Below are 17,585 nucleotides of genomic sequence, written 5' to 3'. Positions count from 1 at the left end.
GTCCTTCAAAAAGTTTTGCATAAGCTTGTTTTGTTATTATGTTTATTTTCTGTCAGTTGAGACTCTTCAGGTTCCTAACTGCTGTCAGGGCTCTATTGACTTCAGTGGCAGTTATGCCAGCTAAGGAGCTGGGATATAAAGTCTAGCAGGTCTTAAAGTTAAGCAAGTGTGTTTAGCTTTGCTGTTGAGAGCCTTCTATACTAGAAGCAAAACAACAATAATTTAAGGATTAACTGGAGAAGGGCAGTAGTGGAAAGTAATTTATTAGCTGCAGCTTTTTTATGAGCTTGCATTGTGCATTGTCCAAGCATTCAGTGGAATAATTAGCATCTCTTTAACAGTCAAGCAGTGCAATATTATTAGTCATATATTGATTACCAATGGGAATGCACAAGTAGATACGATTGTACTGGATTTTAAAAAAATCTAGAAACATGGTGAAATCAGATGGAAGACATAATCTACCTAAACAAAATGGATGCAAATGCACACACCCTGTAGGAAGAGGAATGGGACCACATATCATTCTGAAAGGGAGCTAAGATGAAAGGAAATAGTAGATTCCACTGGACTGTAGGACACTGCGACACTGTAGGACACTGTAGGACACTGCAACACTGCGACACCAAGAAGGAGATGGTGATTTAAGGATGGAGCCTTTATACTGAGGCACATAATGGAGGGAGTCCTGCCATGCAGAATTTAGGTGTGTGCACTTGGGTATTGTGCTCAGTTCTAAATTACTGTACTCCTTCAATGTTCAGGAAGTAGCACTGGAAGCATACTGAGATCTGCTGGTACTGTTTTGCAAATGCAAGATACAGGTAATTATGTGCAAGGACTGGGAAGGTGTTATGAGTAAGGCTAATAAAAAGACCTATTGCTGTATTTGTTCAACCCATCCCACTTACAGGTTCTTGACTTCAGTCTTTTGGGACTTCACCAGGTATTGACTGTAGAGAGTGAAAAACTGTATTGGAAGTCTGCCTCACACTCATTTCTCTCTCTGTCCTTACCCTTCTCATCTCTTTATGTGCTCTGTTTTCATGCATCTTGTACACATTTTCTTGCCTCTGGAGCTATCTGGTCAGAAGATCCCTCCAATTCTGCACATGCACGTAAAACAAGGGAGACTCAGACGAATGTAAAGAAAAAATAACTTTTGAATGTTGTAATGTTTTTTTCTTTAACAATCTCCTTTGCAGTCCGTCTCTCAGGTACAAAATACGGCTGTGGAGTAGGAGGCTGTGGTGCCTGCACTGTAATGATATCCACATATGATCCAGTTGCTAAGCAGATACAGTATCCTCACACTGATATTTGGAAACAGTAACTTACCGTTTTGAAAAAACTGGCATTCTGTAGGAAATACTTCATTTCTTTCAATTTAGATGGATTTGGGGGAATTCAGGTACATGTTTAAAAGCCTTACCTATAAGCTTCCTCTACAAAGGTGATTACAGGACTGGCCTCACTGTCACGCAGAAACAGATTTAGATCCACTCTCTTCTGTCTTTGAAACAAAACAAAACCCCAACATCAAACCCTACCAACTTTCTGGGCAAATTATGTTTTTAAAATTGTGTTATTGCTGATTTGAGATTTCAGCAGCCCTTTTGTCATTTGCCTCTCCTGACTCTTTTGTGCTTATTTGAGGATATATCACTATTAATAAGTCTTCACTAGATGATCGATAAAATCTCCATGACTTCAGCAATAAACACATTACATTGTAATTGTGGAGTTTTGCCCCCAGCAAAGTTAGGAGTTCTACTTACTTTCTCTCCTTAGCTCTTGAAACTTTGTTCCATTAGAAATGCTAGTGCCTGGCTTCATCACGTCTAGCTCTAGGCTTTGCGTTTCAACAAAATATGAAGGTTGTTTTTTTTTTTAACTTAACCTTCCACTTCTTTAATTTAAAAAGCCTATAACTTAATGTGTATGTCCCAGCTGTAGGAGCAGGATCCATAATCTCACAGTCTAAGTGCAGGGTTTTGTATGCTTGCATATCCTTCTCCTCATGACTTTCTGCTCAATCTGAGCATGTATAGATTAGCTGAAGTACATATCCTTTGTTTCCTCCTCCGTGGATCCATATGACAAAGCTATTTACCACCACAGTTCTCCTTCACACCTCAAAGTCATCATCCTGCTAACTCCTGCCTTCTCCCCATATGCTCACTGCACGGTGCTGCCGTCACTACTGTGGAAGGGGTTGGAAGCATAAAAACCAGGATTCATCCAATTCAGGTGAGAATAAGCTGGACTGTGTAGGGCTGCAAGATAATGTGATTTTCCTGTCCTGTGCAATGAAGTTGGGAACTGTGAGAAGGTGCTGGGAGTCTATGCAATGTAGAGTCTCTGAAGGGATTCTAGAAACTCTGAGTTTTGTCTAATCTTCTTAGATCAATGGGTGTTTTTAGGAATTAATACAGCAGTTTCTAGGTTGTGATTGGCCCTGTATGGAGCATGGAATGAGCTCCTACTAGTGTAGTACCATGCAGGGGGCACATCACAATCTCCACAACACAGGGCTATCCAACCCTATGCCATGTAGGATGCCAGCTTTCAGAAGGGGATGGGGAAGAACAAAGAGCATCAGTTAAATTCATTTAGTCACTAGCATGGCATCTGGCCTTCTCATGGAGGACATCATATTGCATGGTGTAGCAGAGGATCAGTCACTCCAGGTGGCAATCAAACTGACAAGTATTAAATTAGATGCATCTTCCCTGTATGCCAGAGATTTCCTTTGGATTAGGTCAGTTCTTTACTTCCTCCACTCTGGCTTGTCCCTGAAAACCACACTCAGATCACATAGATGTAAATATGTTCCCTAAACATCCTCTTTTTTTCCTCAATATTGTTTTCCAAGGGTCTTGACTCTGGGACTGGTCTGTGCTGAAGCTCTGGCTGAGATGTTCTGTATTCTGGCCATCGTGCTTAGAAATATTTAATGTGATTGATGTTTAAACTGAAAATCTTGGCCTTATTCTGTTCTTATATCAAGGAATTAGGATCATGAGGGTCTAAACAGGAGTGAGTATTATCCTTTAACTAAATGATTGCTCTGAGCATTTTCCACATGAATGGTCGTAGTGGGATAGTCAAAATGCTTGTACTGGCCTACAGCCTGTAGATGACATACCTGAAGATGGCTCTTCCAAAAAGCCAGTGAAGACATATCCTAGATTCAGAGCCTGTTATTCTGTTTTGTTCTAGGAAAGGCTGGCCAAATGCCATGGCTCCCAGTGTGGCTTCTGCACCCCTGGAATGGTGATGTCCATATATGCTTTACTGAGAAACCATGCGGTACCTTCCATGGAGCAGATAATTTCTGCTCTCGATGGTAGGTTTCAGAGAGTAAATTGTAAAAAGTATAGTGAAGGGATAAATGTTTGATTGACAATGTCATAAATATGATTTGACTCAGAGCAGTAGATGATGTTCCAAAGCGATATTTTGTCATAGCCATGGTGGTTTAGGCAGCTATCAAAATCTTTAAAAGGTGGTTCACAGTGGAGACTTCAGATGGGATACACAGTGGCATTTAGCACGGGCTAAATATTTCTGAAAATCGCTGCATTTAGAATAGCCTGTTTTTATAACCCTCCCCCAGCAGCAGGCTCAATATAGTGCAATATGAGTACACGGTTACAACGAATACAGTGAAAAAGTAAGTTCTGATTTGTCTGCAGTGTAAGTACTCACCTAGCATAATATAAAGTCTCTAATATAGATTTCAGCAGTTAGAGGGGAAATAGATTACTGACATTTTACCCCACTGAAACATTGACTGCTCTTCAAGCAAGATTTACTATGCTAGGTGAAGTAACTTCACTCACTTTCTAGTCTGAAGTTTGCTAACACTCCTATAATTCCCAAAATAATTGACCCCTCCCATCACAAGATTTTGACTTCATGAGAGAACTGCCAGAAATTCCAGTGGAGATTTTAGTACTGTTCTTAATTGTATATAAAAACCATTATAGTGATGGATGGCAGTAGATTTTTTTATTTGATTAAAAAGCCCAAAGACTGTAGTAGTAGTAGTAATCATAGTATTTACTTTTGGATGCTTTTCATAATTTGATTTTTTACATACATTCATAAAAATAATTCATATTATTATTAGAAATTTATTTAAAATAATAAATGTTAATAATACGTCATAATCACTATTAAAATAATATTTTGTATTTTTACAGATATAATTTTGCCCATTGGAGAGTAGGGATATAAATTTCATCATTTCCTATCTACAGGTTTGATGCCAGACCATTCCAAATTATGTCAGTGCTCCCAAACATTGTTCTGGTTCCTTATGATTGATTATCATATGGTTTATTTCAGGTAATTTGTGCCGTTGCACAGGATACAGGCCAATTATAGACAGCTACACATCTTTTGCTAGGGTAGGTCAATATTTTAAAAGATTTTTCTTATTTTGGGATGGTTGGTGGTATCTGAAAAGGCTGAGCCTCCTGGAAGTATCTACCCAGAATCTAGCTTCATTTGAAAATTATTTTTGGTTGAAACTTTGGGAAATCTGGCTCTTTTAGTTTTTAAATGTGCTGAGCACTTACAGCTGCTGCTGACTTCAGGTTTACATGTACCCTTACAATGCACTTAAGATTCCTTTGCATCAGTTCCAATGGCTTGATTCAGGCATCACTTAAGTAATTTTGAGTTTTTTCCATTTACTTCATGGATTCTTGAGCACCCAAAGGCAGCTCACTCCTAGGGGCCTTATGGTTTGAAGGAAAAATTTCAAGTGACTGAATAAATCTGCTTTGGAACAGGAAGAATCAAATAATTAATTTACAAGTAAATCAGAAAGCTGCCTCATTGTTTTTATAGAGTAGGATATGATTTCTTTAGGAGGCAACATGTTGCAAACTCAGAGGAACTGGACAGTGTTGCTTGGATCAGGAAGAATGTGTGTGTTCATCTTCTACAGGAGCTCAGGTAAGTTACATTAGATTTTTCTTTCATTATTTCCTATTTGCATTATAAAATTTGTAGAAAAGGGCCATCTTGAACTATGGCAGCAGCTACTTTTCTATCCTTGGGCATTTAGCCCAAACTGAACTCCATGCTCTGTGCTGTTGGTGCTGCAGAAAGGTAGCACTGCATTGCTGTGTAGTCAGAATGCAGACAGGTTGGACCTATTTAGTGACATTTTCCAGTGAGGATGTGGATTTCAATATTAGACATGTAAGTCTACTTTGTTTTGTGAGAAGAAAATTGTTGATCAGAAACACCTTCCTTAAAAAAGCTGATGTGAAGTTGAACTCCCTTAACAGAAGTTTTGCAGCCACCAGCATGGCTTGTTTCTGTGTGCTTGAGACAACAACTCTGAAGATGAAACAAAGCTATTCCCGTGCAATGTCAGTTTGTGCTTGTAAAGGCTTTCATAAGTGTTACTGTGTGTTAGTGGCTCCAAGATCTTCTGGGAAGAAGTTTCTCATTCTTCTGCATTCTATAGTAACTGATACATTGATATTGCTTCAAAATACACTTTATTTTATTCTCGGTCTACATATGCACATTCTAAAGTCAGAAGTTACCCCATTCATGTTTCTTCTGGTAAAGGTTCCACAATTATTATATATAAGGGTACACATGGGAACTCCAGTACACATAAGGCCTTCACAAATGTCCTCCATTCCCGATGTCCATCTCAGGACTTGTTATCTTCATCCACCTGCGAGAAGAGGCCACAGTGCCCTAATATGACTCCATCTTGCTTCATGATGAGGAATTGAACTCCTTGGGTAAATTTCTTCTGACTTAAAAACTTCAAGGAGCCTCTAAAGTAAAATATCTTTGGTGACTGAAGGAAAACTTGTTTAGACAGTGAGAAATCCTAGAGCCCTAAGGCATGTAACTGGATGTGTGTGTACATTTTTGCATGTGTGTATTGTCCCTGCCCCTTTAAGAACTGAGAATTGTCAGCCAGCTGCTCCCAAGGTTTTTGAAGCATGAATATGGCAACGCAGCAGTTGCCAGTTCCAAAACAGCACTTACCTTGGATGCTCTCTTATTTGGCTTTCACTGATTTGCATTCCTCATTGTTGCTTTCATCCAAGTTAAACAGGTGGTGCCTAATTGTTGTGAAGATCAAAGGACAGCCAGAATTTTTTGCCATTTTCTCAGTGGAGTCAGTCAGTAGGCTGGGTCATCCAGAGCCAGATCTTATCGTTACCATGGCCATGATCTGTTCAGAGTCCCCAGAGACAATGACTGTTTGGGGAAGGGATAAGAGACTACAGACTAGGATATATCGATCTCTTTTCCTATTCAGTGTATTTGAGACCTGTTGCTATCTGGTCTGATAAGATTTTTGACTCTGAAGATAAATCAGTGAGGCAGAAAAAATTAACCAGTGCTGGTAACAAGGCATAGCCAGTCTCCTTTCACGTAAGCTTCTGAAAGCTCAGAAGATGCATAGCCTCACAAGAGACCTCAGCAGAAAAAAATAATCTGTAAACAATTAGAAAAAGTAATTTTTATGGTGTGCTGTCAGCATTCAGTTATTGCAGTGTTTATGCAAGGGTGGAGAGGCTCTCCTTAAGCAGAAAAGAAGTCTTTCTAATCAGATGCACTGCTGTGTTATTTGTTGTAATCTCAAACTCTCTTTGTCAGAAAGCTCCTTAACAGGCACGGTTTATGAAAAAAAACCTAACTATGCCATCCAGCACTGCATTTTTCCACAGCAGACATTTCACCCAGTGTGGCCGCTACACATTTGCTATGACCAGTTTCAGGAAATACTGCAAGATCTTTCCTGAGGCATGATTTCAAACAAAGGCTTGAGAGTGATTAGTATGATAGTCTCCTGTCTTTAGAGTAGTTTGTGAATAGGTGTAACAGAACTAAACATTAAAAACCAATTTGGTCATCTTGATTTTTTTAATGAAATCCAACCTATAAAGTGTCAAAACTCAATGTCACCTCAAGAAAGAACCTCATCTGTTGACAAACACTTGCAACTTACTCTGAAAATATGCATTCTTCTTTCCCCCCCCTGATTTCTTTGCAGATTCATTCAGGTCTTTGCAATCCAGAGGAATTCCCACCCATGGATCCAACGCAGGAATTTATATTTCCTCCTGAACTAATGGTAGGCCTTATTGATTTTTGTCATGGAAGCATGACTGAGTTCCTGCAGATGTTGAAAACATTACATTTTTTGTTAAGCTGAAAGATGTATTCTCAGATGAAAAGAAAAGATCTGTTTTAGTCAAATATAATGAGGCATTGCTATGTGGATAATTTCTATGTTGTTATTATTACAAATAGCTCATATTTAAAAAAAAAAAAAAATTGTTTGCCTGTCCAGAAACAAAGCTGTTTCCAGGCTTTTCCCAAGAGAACTCCTTACTCAGAACCATTTCAGTTTGGACTATTTGGCTTTTTTTTGGTGGAATACAGTATTTTCCTGGAAAGTTCCCAAATGAGCTTCTCCACCTTTTTTGTCTTGTGATTCTCTGTTGGATTTAAGTGACCACAGGACCCATTGTTTCCTTCCAACTGAAACATAGACCCCAGCAACCTAAGACTGGACTTATACGTGGGAAATGCTGCAGGTCCACAGGAAAGGCAAATAACTTGAAGAGGAGAGAAGAAGAGGGTTTATTGCAGTAGTTATTGGAAAGTGATAGAAGAACAGATGGAAACTTGAAAGGAGGAGGCGTAAAGTGTCCGTGATCTCTAGAGAGATGCAAGAGCAGAGAGCTGTGAAAATGGTAGTGCAGGATTTACCCACACCAGACTGAATAGAATCCAAGCAGGCAAGTCCAGGCTGTTTTTTTAATCCTCACCCGTGTTTCAACAGCTTCTTGTGAAATTCGTTGTTTGCACTCCCCTTACAAATATTTGTGGGCACTTCTTCAGCAATTACACAACCACCTCAGAGCCACAAAAGTTCATTTGAGTTCTAGGAAGACATGGCATGATTTTTTAAATTTGTTGCTGCATTACAGAATGCTTTGCTGCAAGGCAGTTTGTTTTGTAAACATTTGTCACAGAGTAAAACTTCCTTGTTTAATGATTGCATCTCAGTGCAGAACATGCATAGTAGGGCATAAGCTTCTTTATTAAATAATGAAGTGGAAGGCAGATTTGCCTTTCTGCTACTTGACCTGCCTTTGAGAAACCCATGCTTTAAGAATGCATGTATTAAATGGACATTTTGCAACTCTTCTACTTGGATTAAAGATCTTGACTAAACTGCTGCTGGCTCAAAAAGCTGTTCCCCCAGCAAGGAGGTCCTGTCATCTGTTCTGCATGTTCATATTGGTTGCAGCAGGAGTGAACTGCTCTTCCAGGCTACAAAAGGTCTTTAATATGACCTTGATTTATTATGCTGAGCTTTTTCAAATCCCCTTGGAGTCTGTTTCAAGCTCTCATTAGATTTAAACAGGTTGGGCATTAAACTCCATGTTTAGAAATTAAACCTGCTTGGTGAATGTGCTTTAAAAGTCTGGAGTACTAGAAAAACCATGTGCAATGCAGCTGTGAAGATATCTAGGCAGTAATACTTAGTGATAGATTAATGACAGACACCTAGGGGTGCCCACACCACTAGGATTATGACTGGTTCCACAGACACATAGCTCCTTTTTCATGTTTCAGGAATGTCTTTTAGCTAGAAGACCAGTCCATAGTTGCGACAGTTCTTTGGCTTGTCCACTGGTCTGTTTGTTAATTGCATTGTCTGCAAAGACAGGTGCTTCTTAGTGATCGCTTTTGCATATTTTGAAAACATGATTCTATGTGGCATTTGTCAAACATGAAAAAAGGATATATGGTATTCTCATGAGAAAAAAAAAAAGAATCTATTTAGACTTGTAAGACAGGAGGTGTCTGAAAAACACTTTAATTAAATGAAAATGTGAATACCAATCAGTCATCCCAAGGAGACAATATTTCTAAAAAGATTAGTCCTTGCAGACAAATGGGAAAGTAGGTACTTTAATTTTTTTAAAAAAAATCTTACATATTGTAGAAATTAGTCTGGGTCTAGTATGGTAGATACAAGACACTCAGCAAATGGGGATGCAGTGATCCTCCCTGACTAAGAAAATACACTTCTTGTGTTCTGTCACGTATGCAGTGAAATTTTGGCATCCTGATTTCCCACAAAGTACAGTCACATTGCTTTATTGTTTACATAATATACAAAGGGTGTCTTTCACAATCATCAGCACAGGAGAAAGGAAAACATAAGGGTAATCTTCTCCTACCACTCATTTAGTGTGTCTCTTCCCAAGTTAGTCTCTTACCATTTAGTTGGTTCTTGAGCAATAATACAGCTACAGTAAAAGCTCAGCATTGCACAGCACTTCAGGAACCTCAGATGAAAAGCCCTATTAATTCTCACTGTCTATCATGACATAGTGTCCTAGTTATCAGGATGGTGGTTTATATTGACATTAGTCAAAATTATCAAATCTTTGTTATTTCCACCATAGAGAATGGCTCAAGAGCAGCAAAGAACAAGTCTGATTTTCCATGGCAAGAGAACAACATGGATTTCTCCCACTAACCTGAAGGAGCTGCTGGAGCTGAAAGCCAAGTATCCAAAGGCACCCTTGGTTGTGGGGAACACCAGTGTGGGTATGGAAGGACAAAATATCTTTTGACACAAGGATTATGCAGTAGGCACATAATCTTGCATATTATCTTCTAAATGCATTCTCTCACTGCAGTGATTGTGCTTCAATGTTTAGGCCAATGTAATTTCCTCTGATTTTTTGCAGCATGTCAATAACTAGATCAGGACTAGTATCACCATCACCTGAGCCCAGGATTTGTGCTGCCTAACTTCTCCTGGTAACCTCAGAGAGGCAATTTGTGTAAAAAGGAAGGACTCACTCATGCCAATGAGAGCCACATCCACATTACCTTGAGCATCACAAAATAAAAAATGCCCATGAAAAGGGCACAGTAACCTCATATGCCGTGAGATCCAGGCACTGGCTAGTTTTTGTATATTATGGATGGTGGGTTTTTTATTTTCATAAATTGTCAGGATGGTTTTTTTGAGGGAACAATCAGTCAGGAGGAATTTAGTAAGAATATTTCCTCCATTGTTGGGTCAGTAAAGGCACAGATCAAAAGAGAACCCTGTGGGTCTTCTAGTTATCTATGCATTGCCCAGTAAATGGCATAGCATTTATTTAGTAATATACTCCTATGATGCAGTACTTGGCAAGGTGACAAATCTTAAGTCTAAAAACTTCAAGTCCCTTCACATCAAGGGAAAGGTTTCTGTTGTTATCAGATTAGGCTCTAAAACAGTTACTGAACAGCAAAGAGGACTACCATAGAAAGCCTGAGGTTTACAATAGAGAGAGGTCATGAGATTATCTAATTACTACATGTATAAACAAGTTTAGGAACAGGTTTTTTTTTTTTGAAGACATTGCACAAGAAGAGAACAAGGGAATTATGTGGCTCATAGCTAAAGGTGGAGCAAGTACCTAGAAACATGATGAAGTAGGTGTGGAATTGTGTATAGCTCTGAGGCAAGAGGTGAACTCTGAAAGGGCCAGAAACCAGTCCAAAGGAACAAGGAGCAAGAGTCAGTAAAAATAATATTGAATTTTGAACTTCAGATCAGTCTTTGGACTGCTGAAAGAAGCAGTGAAGTGGACCTAGTAAAAGCAGTAAAATATGATATTCAAGATACTGCACAATAAAAACCCATAAGACATTGAGACTATTTGGTTAGAATGGATTTGAACTTTTCAGTCTCTGTGTCAAGGAATATGGTTAATTCTTTAAACAGATCTCCAATCATGCTATCATACTTTGCCTTTCAGGACTCAAAAACAATTGCCATGGTGCCTATCATCCAATCATTCTCCATCCTGTTAGGATTCCAGAAATGCATGTAGTGAGTAGCACAAATGATGGTAAGTTTCCAAATTACCTTCAGGACGGTATAAACAGTGGAGACTGAATTAACTTGGGTTTTGTATTTTGAAACCAGAAGCAATAAGATCTATTAACTCTCATTGGTATGGAATGTTTGGGGTTTTTTCTCTCTGTAGCACTCATTTCACTAAGCCTTTTAACCAGTATGTCAGCTCACCTATGTTCTGAATTGTGACAGACAATTCACAAAACTTATCTGCGAAAATATATTTGTTCAAATCTCAAATTTCTGCAGACAGAAAATGTAGGGGATGGCCCTAAGTCAACCTTATTTTTTTAAAGTTTCCACTGGTCTTGAGCCTTTCTATCACAACCATTGATCTAACAAAGTCTGCAGAACATTGATTAGGCTAGGGATAGATTTTCAACACAAAATACGCAGACATAAATTTCTGATCCAAAATATCACAAGATTTTCTTTGGAGTGGCTGGGCTTGATTTCTCTGCTAATAGAAATTATCACAGATGCACTGACATCAAAAGGGCTGTGCTAATGTCCGTCAGTCAAGAATCCAGTCTGGTAGGCACATCACCTCCATGAGTGGAGGCGTTACACCTGTAGCAAAAAAATGAAATGCAGCATCTTCCCTATGGGAAATCAAGCTATTAAAAATTAGATAAATTAACATTTTGTTACAGTTGCCTCTTTCTCTCCTTCTGTTCTCCTAGCTCCATGATTTACAGCAGTTACTGAATTATAAATACTTTCAAATTATTGTGCTAATATCAGTGCAATTCTTCATTTAAGCAGATCCATCAATAAAAGACTTCTTTAGAACACAGCCCCTTTGTTCGGGAAAAACACTACACAACACTTGAAGACTTCTCTGCAGGCTTACTTCAGTGTTCGCTGAAGTCCATGGTAGTGGCTTCTCTGATTCTACTGGAAGTATGATCAAGTGTCTGCAGTTTGGTCTTGGTAGATTGCAATAATTTGGTCATCCTTGACTGTAATGAGTCAACTCTTGTTTATGTCTTTGGGGATATGCAGCACGAAAAAAGGGTTATGCATTTATGTGTGCAAATACCCAATGTGTATTTGTCAGGTATGTGTATATACTAGCAACCACCACTGAATAAGCAAATAGTATCTGCACTTCTTATTGCATGTAATATAAAATGCATCTTGCTAGCATTTCTCTTTGTCTTTATACTGAAAGAGCTGTGTACAAAAGCGAATCTTTAGAAGCCTTATCAGCTGTTTATTGCATTTATATTGTGGCACTGTGATTTCACTATTTCAACTCATTTGATCTCAGGGCTAGTAATAGGAGCTGCCTGCTGCTTGGCCCAGCTCAGAGACATCCTGATGGAGGCAGTCTCAAAACTTCCAGAGGAGAAAACAAAGATCTACCAAGCTCTCTTGCAGCACCTGAAAACTCTAGCTGGAGAACAGATCAGGAGCATGGCAGTATGTATTCCGCAGTGACAGTAAATAAGACAACACTACACACATATCTTTGTGAATGTCGCTTATAAATATATGGCGAAACGCTGGGTGAGGCTGGGATCGTGCCTTGTAATGCCAAGTAATTGATACCATCACAAAAGTTGTATGAAATAACTGGGAGTCCTACACTAGTTAGCAGAACCAGATATCCAGAGAACTGTAACCAGAGAAACTCTTGGTATTCCTGCTCACTGGCTGAGTAGAGAACTGAAAGAGGCTGAGCAAAGGAGAAAAGTGGGGTTCTCTGGTAAGATACTGCACATCCTGCAGCCAGTCATACTTTAGCTTGACTATCAATGCATAGCTGATTACCCATCATCTATTAGGCATCTCTGATCTTCCCTGATTTTCCTTTAAAATTCTCTTACCTCAGTACCTTACCAGTATTTCTTACTTTAATTAAGGGAATGGCCATCTCTTAGGAGGGCAGGGGGCAGAAGAGTAAACCTGGTCTCTCTCAACAAAGATGATATGAGATAGGACTTATGAAGGGAACAATAAATTAAATCATATTAAAAAGTACAGATGTAGAACTTCAGTTAAAATTGAACAAAACAAATATAAGTTCTTCCAACAGGCCTTTTAAGTGAATAAAATCAGGTTATGATTCAGATCCCTGTTACATGTAACAGGGGTTATTAGGGCAAGCCTAAAAATAACCTCACTGTTTGTTAAAGTCTTTAGGAGGACACATTGTAAGCAGGGGGTCATCCTGGGACTTGAACCCAATCTTATCAGTTGGCAAATCTGTCCTCAACTTGGCATCAGAAGGTAAGCTTTGGACTCCCTGCCAAATATCTTTGCTGGATGGGCAGAGCACTGCAGTAGTGAATATGGCTATAGGTGAGAGTTTTCGAGTGAAATACTACTGTGCATCTCCCAGATGAATTAGAATGGTACATGTTGCTGAATGGACGACAACATTATCCTGGTATTTGCCTGTCATTTTAACTGGCAAAAAGTGTCTGCCAGTAGAAAACACTGTCTTTCCATTTCACAAAGCAAAGTGAAACGATATCTAGCAATCTCATTAAAGCGAAGTGGGCAGGCCTGACAGGTAGAAAGGCCTCATTTCTACATTGCCTTTGGCTATATTGCTCCATTTCTCAGACAGGTTCGCTTTATCTTGTAACTTCGCTCTTTGCTTTTATTGGTTATGTCTATTTCATTTTAAGAAAAACTGTGGTTCGTTGTCTAGGGCCATGCACATAGAAAGGTCTCTCGAAGTCACTGGTACTTTTGTGTGCGCGTGCACGTGTGTGTGTGTGTGTGTGTGTACACATGTTCATCATGTTTAAATAACTCTTCCAGTAAGCAAGCCCAAGCAAGTCTCACCCTTGTCACATAAAATCTGTGGGTACTTTGGAAAATCTTGGCAACAATTTCTACTGTCTTTGAACTAAAGATGTACAGGGCTGATTCTCCATCTCATCGCAGTACTTGATAATTTCTTAAAAGCTTACTGTGCTTTCAAGTTTTATGGTCTAAGAGCTTTCGAGCAGAAACAGAATAGCCATATTTAAACCTAAATCACTGATTTTCTAAATATTATTAGCATTTTTAAGACATATATTTTCTAGCAAGTATAAAATACTCAGTATTTTCTGTGTGATAGGGGACTATAGCATTCATATAGGGAAATTAATTACATTTAACATGTAGCATAAAGATTGGCCTTTCCACTCAAAGGATTTAGCAGTCTAAGGCTAGATCCTGAATGGACCTAACTGTACTAAGGCCATATTGGCCTTAATACATTCTTTTGCACAGATTCAGTGAAATTTGAATCTGCAATGTAGAAATATTTCTTTCTTGCTCCACATTCAGTAACAGACTACAGTTTTCTCCAACAGATGGTGAACGGCAGATTCTTTTAAATGATCAATTTCTTGCTGGCTGTGAGCATGCAGACATAATGCCCAAGGAGGTCATTGTTTCTGTTCTCATCCCATACTCCATGAAGGTAAGACGTGGATGTTTTAGAGGTTTCATTCACAAGGAATGAAGAAGTAAAAAGAAATTTCAACCTGCTTTGTCCCACGACAAGTTGTGCCACAGAACTAAAGATACCACAGAGGGTTTTTCAGAGTCTTGCCTTTCAGAGAGAGACAGTTGCACCTAAGAACGGCAGAGGCGGAGATAACAAAATGAAGAAAATACAATAGCACTGCTGACAAACTCAAAAGGTCACTTTGAAGAGCAGGAAAATTATCTGTCAGCCGTCACATGAATAACATGTGAGATTAAGCAGCCTCACCACAGGAAATTAACACCATTTTTTGCAGAGGCTGCTCCTGCCGCTCACTTTCATGCTGAATCACCTTTTTTAATTAACTCTGCTGACACAATAAAAAGGCACATGCACTTTTTTGCAAGACTTGTCAACTGAAAGTGTAGATGGAAACCTGGCTGTTACTTCTCCCTCTTGCTCCTGTCAGCTACTAGCATTTGGTTTTGGGTAGCTTGAAGTGAACATTGCTTCAGTGAGGCAATGTAAATCCTGTTGAGAGGATTTTCTGTCTCTGACAAGACTCCCTGTTCAGCGTGTAATCCTGAGTTTTACATTTGTTATGACAGTATCACATACTCATAGTGGCAGAGCTAACCTGCTAACCCGTAATTTAAAAGTTCTGTGGCTATCTGAATCTGAAGTTCCTTTCTGAGGCTACAGAAAGGGCACTTTATATGCTTTCTTCAAGAGACTCATCTGTGCCTGATCATGAACGAAACTGCTGTTATGTTTTCTTTTAAAATGTATGGATTTGTCTCCAGAACAAAATATTTATGACAATAGAAAGCCCAGCTGTTTCTAGTGCCTCCATCTGTAAATGTCATTACTGTAGCATAAAATTTAGAATCTCTGAGTGTAGAATGTTCACAAACTCAGGTTCCTTAGCACAGTGGGGCCTCCATGTCCTGGAGAAGAAACCACTATTTTCTAAGCCGGAATTCAATTTAAAGAACGTACCAGCCATATATGAAGTTGCTTATACCAGGACTGCTTTTCCAGCACTCTGAAGTAATTCATTAAACTGCTGATAAAATTTAAAATTTGGCATGTTTTCTTACATGTTGGTAAACTCAAATAATGCCCCCTCTTAGTATGTCTGTCTGTGATTAGCTTAGTACTTCAAGAAAAATAAAAAGTTTAACTGAAACAGCAATTCTAGCAAATGTTCTTTAAAAATGTTGCTTTCTCTGGAAAATGGTAACACCTAAAATACAAGGAATAATAGATTTGTTTATTTTCAATCAATTTCTTCCATTGATGGAAGTTTTCCTTTCTTTTTTTTCCATTAGGATGACTTTATTTCAGCCTTCAGACAGGCTGAAAGGCAGAAAAATGCTTTTTCCATAGTGAATTCTGGAATGCGAGTCCTCTTCAGTCCAGGCACAGACACCATTGTAGATCTGAGTATTTTATATGGAGGCATTGGCTCAACCACACTCAGTGCAAGAAAGTCCTGTGAGAAGCTCATAGGAAGGTACCAGATATCTTAATGTATTAAATGTAAATGCAGTCATGGTGTGATGCATGGGGTCTGCTTGATTCTGCTAGTGGAGATCCCATCATCAGCCTCTCACAATCTATATTTGACCTGTCCTCCCCAAAAATAGGTTATTTCTTGATATAACTTATGCTAATTCACATATTACTTGCCACATACTCCACAATAGCTTTAGCTGCCTGTTATTTATAAAGAAGTGTGTGTTCATGTTAGTCTATTTTTCTACCAGGCAATGGAATGATCAGATGCTGAACAAAGCTTGCAGACTGGTGCTGGAGGAAATTGTTCTCCCTCCATCAGCTCTGGGTGGAAAAGTAGAATATAGAAGAACTCTGCTTGTCAGCTTCCTTTTCAGATTTTACCTGGAAGTGTTACATGGTTTATATCAGATGGTAAGGACTGGACAAGAATTGCATACCCACATTAGCATACCGGCTGCAGGAAAACCCTGCTTTTTTAAAGGCTTGGGAATGTGACAGAAAAGCGTAAAGGTGCTAGGCTTTGTTTCAAAATATGTGAGGGGAAAAGTTTTGTTTTAGAAGTACGGATCTGATAACACTGCTCTGACATCACCTCCCTTTCAGTATCCCTTCAGGTATGCTGAGCTCTCACAGGAGAAGATGAGTGCTTTGGGAATTCTGGAAAGTGGTGTTCCCCAGGGTGTCCAAATCTATCAGGTAAGCTGTATTTGTAGCTGGAACTGCCACAGACCCTCTATTTTATTGAGGATTTTGCCCTTCTAACTTTTCATTTCTAAGCCTCCACTAATTGTAATGTGAAACTGCTGAAACGGTTGACCCCGTGGGAAATCTTTTATTGTTTTATACATTTACAGGTATCTCAGGGTGCAGATGCACTCCTTGCCCTTAGGAGTGTGCAGCATCAGGCTGTCCAGACACAGCTGAAACAGAGGCACAGCTTTCAGCTATGCAAGAACTCAGCAGAATTTAGAGAAACTGTCGAGTGGGCCTCAGTACAAATAAATGAGATAACCTGCTGCAGCATCTCTGTAATTGCTCAAGCCTTAAAGATTTATTTGCAAAGTGTGAAAAGGAGATACAGCTGGCATGTGAAAAAGTTTGTTCAGTAGAAGATTTCTGCTTTAAAAATATTCACATTTCATCAAGAATTTTCACTTGTATTTTTGTTTTGTTGCAATATTGAAAAACTTTTCAAATCAAACTTTTGCTGCTTCTTATCAGTTTTCCATCAAAACTTCAAGCATCGGCCAAGAATTTCTTTTGTTCTTCTTTAAGAGACTGAGAAGATATATTTTACAGAGAACTCTTTACTCAGTGAAAGCCCAACCAAAGCATAAATAGATTATGTTTGGAAGATTTGAAGATTGGAATAGATTGGAATAGATTGAATAGATTGGAAGATTTTCACTGTCCCTGAAAAAAGTCTGTTTTAAGTTAATGCAAATGATCAGCACTTCAACAACAAAGCTGTATTTTCATTGAGTATGTCTGAAATGCTTTCAATTCCAGACTGTCTTTGAAGTAATAGAGAGGATTGTTGATGGGAATTTAATTAGCAAAAACATGGATAACACAATTTTTTAGTCTAGTCAACACTGACCAGAATATTAATTTACCTATCTCTTTAGGAAGATGGGCAAGAAGGACTTAAGAGTGATCCCTGAATATATGCCTAACTTCAGATATGTTTTCTCTGAA

The 17,585-nt window shown here is 38.8% G+C and overlaps 1 protein-coding gene across 1 annotated transcript in view; it reads left to right on the top strand.

Annotated features, from left to right (window-relative positions):
- LOC104483252 (aldehyde oxidase 2) overlaps window positions 1-17,585 on the top strand; it is a 44,928-nt gene that overhangs the window by 1,982 nt on the left and 25,361 nt on the right. Inside the window, exons 3-16 of the mRNA XM_010124968.2 lie at window positions 1,206-1,302; window positions 2,142-2,250; window positions 3,223-3,349; window positions 4,354-4,415; window positions 4,882-4,968; window positions 7,046-7,126; window positions 9,480-9,624; window positions 10,833-10,925; window positions 12,207-12,358; window positions 13,075-13,168; window positions 14,251-14,360; window positions 15,698-15,882; window positions 16,136-16,298; window positions 16,491-16,583. Of these exons, the coding sequence (XP_010123270.2) occupies window positions 1,206-1,302; window positions 2,142-2,250; window positions 3,223-3,349; window positions 4,354-4,415; window positions 4,882-4,968; window positions 7,046-7,126; window positions 9,480-9,624; window positions 10,833-10,925; window positions 12,207-12,358; window positions 13,075-13,168; window positions 14,251-14,360; window positions 15,698-15,882; window positions 16,136-16,298; window positions 16,491-16,583 (1,598 nt within the window). The remainder of the gene's footprint in view (window positions 1-1,205; window positions 1,303-2,141; window positions 2,251-3,222; window positions 3,350-4,353; window positions 4,416-4,881; window positions 4,969-7,045; window positions 7,127-9,479; window positions 9,625-10,832; window positions 10,926-12,206; window positions 12,359-13,074; window positions 13,169-14,250; window positions 14,361-15,697; window positions 15,883-16,135; window positions 16,299-16,490; window positions 16,584-17,585) is intronic.

The sequence above is a fragment of the Chlamydotis macqueenii genome, chromosome 6, assembly GCF_036417535.1.
Source record: "Chlamydotis macqueenii isolate bChlMac1 chromosome 6, bChlMac1.mat, whole genome shotgun sequence".
In the NCBI taxonomy this organism is placed as follows: Eukaryota; Metazoa; Chordata; class Aves; order Otidiformes; family Otididae; genus Chlamydotis; species Chlamydotis macqueenii.
Note: the sequence above shows the minus strand (reverse complement) of the source record. Positions and strands in the feature narration are given on the sequence as shown.